The following is an 8,253-nucleotide window of genomic DNA, read 5'->3' as shown; positions in this document are numbered from 1 at the left end:
AATTAAATTTGAAATTGAAATTGAATTTAATTGATACCTAATGCTCGTTTCTACTAATAGTTTAATTTCAATTTCGGTTCAATTAACTGTTTATTTTTTTCTAGTTTTTCTTCTCTTTTCTAAAAAATAAAGAAAGAGGGAAAGAGTAAATTAAATTGAAATTTAATTTAATCTACATTGATAGAAATAAACATAATTCAATCAATAGAATTATTTCCAAAATTTTCTACTGCACAATTCATTGACAATTTCCAATACTTTTTTTTACGTTTTATACAATGTAGAAAATATAATAATAATAATATCCGTTCTACCCAAATCGGTCGAGCCATTATTCATTAATCAGAATTGAATAATCTTTACCGTGAGATGTGCTTTCAATACTCTTCTTTTACTCTTTCCGTCGCTGACCAACACCGCGTATCCATGTTTAGTCGAAGTATTATAAAAGGGCACGTTTTCAGAGGATTCTATATTATTAGCCAATATCCTGCCATAAGCATTATTCGTCTCCACGGTTTCTGTATTACCTTCATACTCATCGTCTAATACTCTGTGCATTGTATGTAATGCATCTTTTACCGACATCATAATAGTTTGCTTTTGTCTCTTATAAATTCTTTTGGATAGATTTTGCATTGATATATTTTTCTGTATAGAGAGTCAATTATTATTCGTGTATTCGCAGCTGGAAATTTATCTTATTTTCCTCAAGCGTGAAAGATATTTTACCGTTTCATTCTCGGAGATAGAATGCAAAAACATTTTATCAGAATTATCACCGTTATTGTTAATATTAAACGCCTTATCAAAAGTATCATCATTCTTGATGTTATAATTTTCTTCATTTTGCATATTCATTAAATGTACTATTTCTAATATCAAGGTAATACTTGTCATCAAACTCATTATTGCATTTTCATATAAAGGACCGCACATATTAATGATAAGTTTCTTGTTTCGTATTCCACATATGGGTCTGAGAACACAGTCATACTATAAAAACAGTAATCTCGAAAATCGTAAGATAAATGGAAAAAAAATTTTACCGAATATATGAACGCTTTAATTCTTCTATTAGTTTTGATAACAATGCGTTTAGATCATCAGAGATATTGTTATTGATGACGTCTTTAATTGCCTCATATGCAATAGCACACAATGTCGAAAAAAAAACCGTACCATTAGTTAAGATAATAATATTATTTTTGTTCTTATTACTCAAATAAATTAATGATTTCTAAATGTAACATAAATTATATAAATATATAAAAAAAAAAGTTTGCATGCAAGGAAAATATTTAAAGAATTATTATTAACAGAAGTTACCTTTATTTTCTCTTTCTCGTTTAAGCTTGGAAATTTGATAGAAAGTTGTCCTCCTAAGTAATTAATCTTCTGTTTTAATTCATTAATTTGATTGATTAATAATTCCTTATTGACATCTTGCCCAACTATATAAATAATTAAAATAAAATTATTAGAATATTTTTAAGAATTATGTATAACACAATTCGAATATAAATATATTACATAAGCGAATTAATATGTTATATAAAGTTATTAATAATCGAAGATACGAGTACGTAAGACACGTACGTGAAATTATCTTTAATTTTTAAACATGTGTGCGATAAAATATTTTATTTTGAATTTTATTAAGATCTATTTTTTAACATATGATATATATATATATCTTGTAAAAGATATATAATATCTAATATATATCTAATATATATATATCTTGTAAAAGATAAATAATATACATACTAATTAAAATAGTAAATTTTAGAGCCATTTTAATTTCTTTTACTCTTCGTTAACCTCGTGATGTCGTTTGATCACGACCACTTCGTTCGTCAGTTGATTTTACTTTGTCTATTCGTTAAGTAAAACATAACGGCTGTTTATACGAAAATGTTTATATTTCTTTCTCTTTTCAAAATTCTTCTATTGTAAGATGCTGTAACCTGTGTCGATTTTGTTTTGAACGCGTATCGCGTTGATGACATCTTTTTGCTTATCACTTTAATTGAAACAAATTGAATAAAACCATCTGTTAACAAAAGATTAGAGATGAAGTGCAGATTTAACGGCACATTTACTGCTTTATTGTTTTAATTATTTTATTGTTTTAATTATTGTTTTAATTATTTTGCATAGTTTATAAAATAGAATAATTTAGAAGCTATTTACTCTTTAATTAGAAACAAATAAATGTAATAAGTAAAATAAACAAATATAAATTAATAAATAATAAAAATTTTCTTTTAAAATCGATTATCTACAAAAATTTGTATGTTATATACATTTATGTACATACATACCTGTACGTAGATATTTGAATTTTATATGACTTCTTTTTATTTGATACTTTTGATTTGGTAAATATATGAAGCCTATGCATCGATCCATTTTATTGCAATGAGTTTGTTACAAGCAATATATTATCAGAGCACTTATATACCAAAATATTTTAAATAATAATTTGTATCTTAATAAAAAATAAGATAAAATGACTCGTAATATTTAAAAGAAAGATGAAAGCGAGAAATGAAAGTCTCATATGATAATTAAAGCGCAAATTTTTTAAAATTTAATAATTAAATAATTGATCACATTTGTATTGATTTTTTAATATACTCTATCCCGTGTTCATACTATTCAAAAGTGTGTAGTTGTGTAGTATAATTTTTGAAATAAAATTTAAGTTTGTATAAAAATACTTACGTTGTGATATTTGATGCATGAGCGAATTGAATGGAAATAAAAATAAACCAAAGTTACGTGCGTTATGTAAGAAAGTTTCAAATTTTGACATTTTGTGTAATTTATGTTAGGTGTGCGTATTTATAATATATTAAAATACGAAATAATTTTTATTATACGCATATCAATTATTACAGAATTATTAATACACATCATTAAACAAATTTTATCAGGTATTACAGTTGTAATACAATATATATAATATAAAAATAAATTTTTGTTGCAAGAAAATGATATACGTTTAGAATTGGTAGAAAAAGTGAAAAATTTTTTGCCAACAGTTCAATTTTTCTTAATGAAAATATCGAGATATTTTATGTATATATACTGTTATATGTATTATATAATATAATACATAATATATAATATAATACATATAATAATATATAGAATAATATCATAGTAATATTACAATAAATAATATTATGATTACAATATACAGTATAAATTATAATAACGTAATATATATGTAACGCTATATGCATATACATTGTAATAAAATGATTTTTATTTATTAATATTATTATAGAATATTAATTTCAAAGAATTAAAATTTGTATAAATTGTACCATGATAATTTTTTGCGAATTATGTAGTGGATGTAAATACGAATAAAAGAAATCTATGAATTATCTTTCAAATCGACGAATCAATTTGAAGAAATCAATTTAAAGAATAACGCCAAATTCAATATAATTTAAATTAATCTTTAATAAGATTTTAATTCGCAAAATTACTCCGTTTAAATGTACAATTTGAAAAGAAAATTAAATATTAAGATCTTTCGATGTTTTCCATAAGAAAAAACTTTTTTTATATATGTTTTATATATGTCTATAAAATAATCATATATCTTTAATTTTATTTTTGCCAATATATTGGCAATACACCGGGTATGCATGTTTTTTTTAGGACTGGTTGCTTTTTTTTGGATCTTAATATAATTCTTAAGAGCTTTATTCGAGATACATCATGGGGATGTTCTTTGGATGTCCTAAGAGATCCAGAGAATGTTCCCTGGAGATCTGTGCTATTAGTGACAATATTTCAATAAATAATACTTTAATATTGAGGTATAGTATTGAAATATTATTTAAATACAATATACAATTCAACTAAATTATTGTGATTAAAAAATATAATTACATAACGCAAATGAATGCGAATGTTCGTCTTGCTGGTTGATTAGGAATATCTTGGAGAAGATATTTCAGAAATTTTTAGCCGACAAACATTGTTGGTACAAATGCCGCATCTAATTTTGGCACCTCCGACGTGTATTTTGGTAGTTTTAGGAGCACATTAGCTTTTTGATATTTCATTATGTTCTGATGTTGATTTTTTGAACAACAAGCTCTTGGAAATGTTTCGTCCTTCGTCCATTGGGCAGTCGTCCATGAAAATTTCGGACGCAAATGTAGCTCGTGATTTTTTATCTATAACATTAATGATAGCGTATTAATGAACACATCTCTTTCTGTATGCTGAATGAGAAAAGATATAGTCTTTATAATTCATTCAGACAAACTTGCATAGCTACAGAAACATATGTATAAAGAAAATTTATTTATTGCGGCTGTGTAAGTTCCTTACGCAAATCTGCATAACGATGGACGTGGAATAATCACGATGTATTATGTTTAGAAATGGCAGAAGCACTACGTGCGCGACAATAGGAACTGTTGCTGGGTTTGCTGACATGCACAGGAAAAATTTCCTCTTATAATTGTACATGCACGATGCAAACGTCGTCGATTTTCCTGGTTTCATGTTCAAACAACCTGAAAGAGGAAAAGCATTGCTCGAGCAAAGAGATATGTCACACCGTAGCGTATACGAATTAATAAAAAAAAAACGATATACCGAAATGTATATCAGCTTTAAAGTGTTCTCTTAAGATTCCCTTTAATATATCTTTGTCGTTCACAGGGCCCATTATCACGAGTATGTCGACTTCATTCAAAGCATCTTCAATTTTTTTTATCATAGCATCCAATCTGCGAAAACGTGATCTTTACATTAATTAATCAACGACGTTAATTATTCGTAAATCAAATCGTGTTTTACAATAGGTAAAGGAAATGTAATAGATTTTGATTGTACTTACTGATAAGCCGAAATTCCAAAGTCCGTGAGATTGTAACCGTTTTCTTTTAATAAAGAGGTTAAAATTATCCTGTTGCTTTCGTAAATGCATCTTAAAGTGTTTTCTTCAAATCTATTTCCAATAGAAAGTACACCTATAGATAAAACTTTGATAACTGAAATTGCATTGATACCACATAATGCCAAAATGCCTAGTTCTGATGATCCGATACGGTTGAACTTTTTCATAAGGTACTCATTACGCTTTATCAAGTAGCCAGCATTTCTTCAAAAATGAACAAATTGTTTTATGATAATAAACAATGCGTGCTTTAAGAAGCATATTAAATGATATCGAACTATCTTCGTATACCTAATATTCTCGTTTACTTTTGGGACGATCAAGACTTCAATTTCGTATTCCTTATCGATGATATTAAAATAATCGTCATCATTATCGTTGCATTCATCCAATATCTTTATATTCTCTAGTGCTACAACCGTATTTGCTCCTGCAATCGCTCATAAAAACAGTAATTAATTCTCCACTATAATCAAGCAAGTTTAATTTGCAGTTGTTGCAACTATTTTTACCTTTTGGTATGGGATCTCCACTTTTTACTCGCACGCAAGTACCAGGTACAACAGAAATCTCTGCGAACTAGAAAAGAAGCGGCATCTTGTAAAGATTTAGTTTTGACGATTAAAATTTGTGTTTAACTTAATCGATGACTAATTGGTTATAGAGAAAGAAAGTAATTCGGCAGAATTACTTTCTGTTCATACAATTTGCCTCTTATAATATCTAATATTTGCTTTCACACTTTAGACAACATAGAAAAATTAATAATGCCACCCATACATCAACGAAATGGTACGAGCCATCATTCGTTTATTGGAATTTAGCAAGTCTTACCATGTGATATGCTTTTAACACTTTTCTTACATCCTTTCCGCTGGTCTCGTTGCTAGCCAACATTGCGTATCCATGTTTAGCGGAAGTTTTATAAGACGGAAGTTCTATCGTACTAAATACATCTGTAGCCAGTATTCTGTTGTAAGCGTCAATTGTGTTCACAGTTTGTATATTTACTTTAAAGTATTTGTTGTCATATACTATAGCTTTTATTACATCTATTGCTTGCTCCACTGATATCATATTATTTTTCTCTGATTTTTTATATAACTTCGTCGTCATTAACATTTTTTCCTATAATGAGAATTAATTACGATTTGTATGTACGCAATTTCTAAGAAAATTTACTTTATTTCTTTGAGCGTAGAAAATGCTTTACCATTTCTTTTTCAGTAAGATGCGAAGTCATTTCAGAATCACTGTTGCTACTACAAAACTTCTCAGAATTATCATTACTTTCGGAAGTACGACTTTTTTCATATTCTTCAGCTATAAAATCTATTGTATCCTTTATAAACATTTCATGTTTCTTGAACATTAACGTTATATTTGGATAGAAATCACACGTAGTAATAATAAGTGTTTGGTATCGTATTCCACATAATAATCTGAGAACATATATATGTATATGTATATAAATAGTTAATACTGTATAAAAGCTACATATAATCTCGAAAACTATAAGATAAATAGAAACAGAATTTTACCGATTAAAAGTACGCTGTAGATCTTTTGTTAGATCTAATATCAACATGTTTATCTCATTAGGAATATCGTTATCAGTAATCTCATTAGCTATATCGCTCAACATCGAGAAAACAGTTAGTTTGCCAGTTAAAATAATAATATTATTGTCACTTTGATTGCATACAAAAATTAACTGTTTCTATATATAACATAAATTATATAATTATACATCGATCGTATAGGTATATGCATATAAATGTGCGTGCACGTATGCGTGCATACGTACGAGAAAAATATTAAAAAATCTATTTGTAGAAGTTACCTTTATTTCTTTTTTATCACACTTCGAAATTATGACGGAACTGAAAGCTATGTCGCATATACTGTCTTGTAGTGAAGAGATTTGATTTTTTAATAAATCAATATTGTGGCTTTCTTGCTCTACTGTATAGTATAATAAAATTAAAAATAAAATTATTTGTAATATGTTTAAGAATATTATTATTTAAATATTTTTAAGAAGTATAATGTAAATCAATATTATAAAAGTTAATAATTGAAGATATGCGAACGTAAGACATGTACAGGATGAATCAGCTTTTTACCTTATGAAAACATAATTGACACTGCACATGTTATAATTCAATTAAATATGAAGTCGATAATTTTCTCATAGAGTAAAAGTTAATTCAACTTTGATTCATTTTATATGTGTGTATATTTGTATAATAGAATTATTTTTAATTTCTAAATATGTATATGTGTGTGTATGCGCGCGCGCGCGCGTGTGTGTGTGTGTGTGTGTGCGTGTGTGTGTGTGTGGGTGTGCATGTATATATATATATATATATATATATATATTATATAAAATATTTTGTTTTTATTATAATTTCTACTTTTAATAATGTATATTATACTTCTTGCAATATAAATATACATACCAGCAAAAATCGTAGCCCAGAAATCAAACATTTCAATTATTCTTTTTATTTCTTCTTTCAATTATTTCTTTTTAAATCTCGTGATTGCGTATCTTTTATTATTCTCGTTTCCTATGTTTGACGTCGATCACCTCGTTCGCTAACTGACTTTACTTTGTCTCCGATAAAGTGATCAAATTTCTAAAGCCATACGAAAGTGTTTATATTTCTCTCTTTTCAAAATATTTTTGAAAGATTGCGACCTATGTCGATTTTGTTTTGAATATGTCGTGACAGATCTCTTTGTTTTCACGACTTTGACGATGATAATTCTATTGAGAGTAAATTTTGCAAAATGTTGTATGTTTCAGTAAGAAAAGCAATAAGTCCATTACATATATCGACATAATAAGTTACATATATCATAGAATTGCAACAGAAATTAAACAAATGTTTGCAAAATGACAGATTATAAATAGCGAAAAACAAACGCAGATTTGACGACACTTCTGCTGTTCGTAATCATCGAAATCATTTTATATATAATCTAATAGTAAAATGAAACGATTAAACCATTTTCTTATCTAACTGGATACATGCAAAATAAATGTGTAAATGTAATAAATAAATTATATAAATATAAAAAAGTGAAAATTTCTTAAATACAATGTTATAATTATCTAATTGGTAAAACTTTCGAAAAGATTATATATCACCGTTACTTTAATTTTCACATGTTTTCTCAACATTAAAATTTTGACCATGAGATTTCGTGATGTAGCTCTTGTGTAGCGTAAAATAATTATTTTCCATTTGTATGTGTGTGTGTGTGTGTGTGTGTGTGTGTGTGTGTGTGTGTGTGTGTGTGTGTGCGTG

At 27.1% G+C, this 8,253-nt stretch overlaps 2 protein-coding genes across 2 annotated transcripts in view; both read right to left on the bottom strand.

The window, feature by feature from the left end:
• Window positions 1-939, bottom strand: part of LOC105618411 (gephyrin-like) — a 3,578-nt gene extending 2,639 nt beyond the window's left edge. The window contains exons 1-2 of the mRNA XM_012199954.1: window positions 733-939; window positions 364-651 (exon numbers count right to left, since the gene is read on the bottom strand). Coding sequence (XP_012055344.1) covers window positions 364-651; window positions 733-939 — 495 coding nt within the window. The remainder of the gene's footprint in view (window positions 1-363; window positions 652-732) is intronic.
• A 3,050-nt stretch (window positions 940-3,989) lies between these two features.
• Window positions 3,990-6,581, bottom strand: LOC105618410 (gephyrin-like). The gene is made up of 9 exons (XM_012199953.1): window positions 6,478-6,581; window positions 6,150-6,378; window positions 5,771-6,064; window positions 5,449-5,515; window positions 5,228-5,366; window positions 4,877-5,140; window positions 4,633-4,766; window positions 4,363-4,550; window positions 3,990-4,205 (listed from the first exon to the last, which is right to left on the bottom strand). Exons 1-9 carry the CDS (start codon window positions 6,579-6,581, stop codon window positions 3,990-3,992), a joined length of 1,635 nt encoding a protein of 544 aa, XP_012055343.1.
• Window positions 6,582-8,253: the final 1,672 nt, after the last annotated feature.

This window comes from Atta cephalotes (genome assembly GCF_000143395.1).
Source record: "Atta cephalotes unplaced genomic scaffold scaffold00016, whole genome shotgun sequence".
NCBI lineage: Eukaryota > Metazoa > Arthropoda > Insecta > Hymenoptera > Formicidae > Atta > Atta cephalotes.
Note: the sequence above shows the minus strand (reverse complement) of the source record. Positions and strands in the feature narration are given on the sequence as shown.

Coding starts and splice junctions, on each gene's coding strand:
- LOC105618410 (XM_012199953.1), bottom strand. CDS start 6,581: ATGTTGAGCGATATAGCTAATGAGATTACTGATAACGATATTCCTAAT. Junction 5,516..5,770: donor TGTTAAAAGCATATCACATG/GTAAGACTTGCT, acceptor CTTCTTTTCTAG/TTCGCAGAGATTTCTGTTGT. Junction 4,551..4,632: donor TAAAGCTGATATACATTTCG/GTATATCGTTTT, acceptor TTCCTCTTTCAG/GTTGTTTGAACATGAAACCA.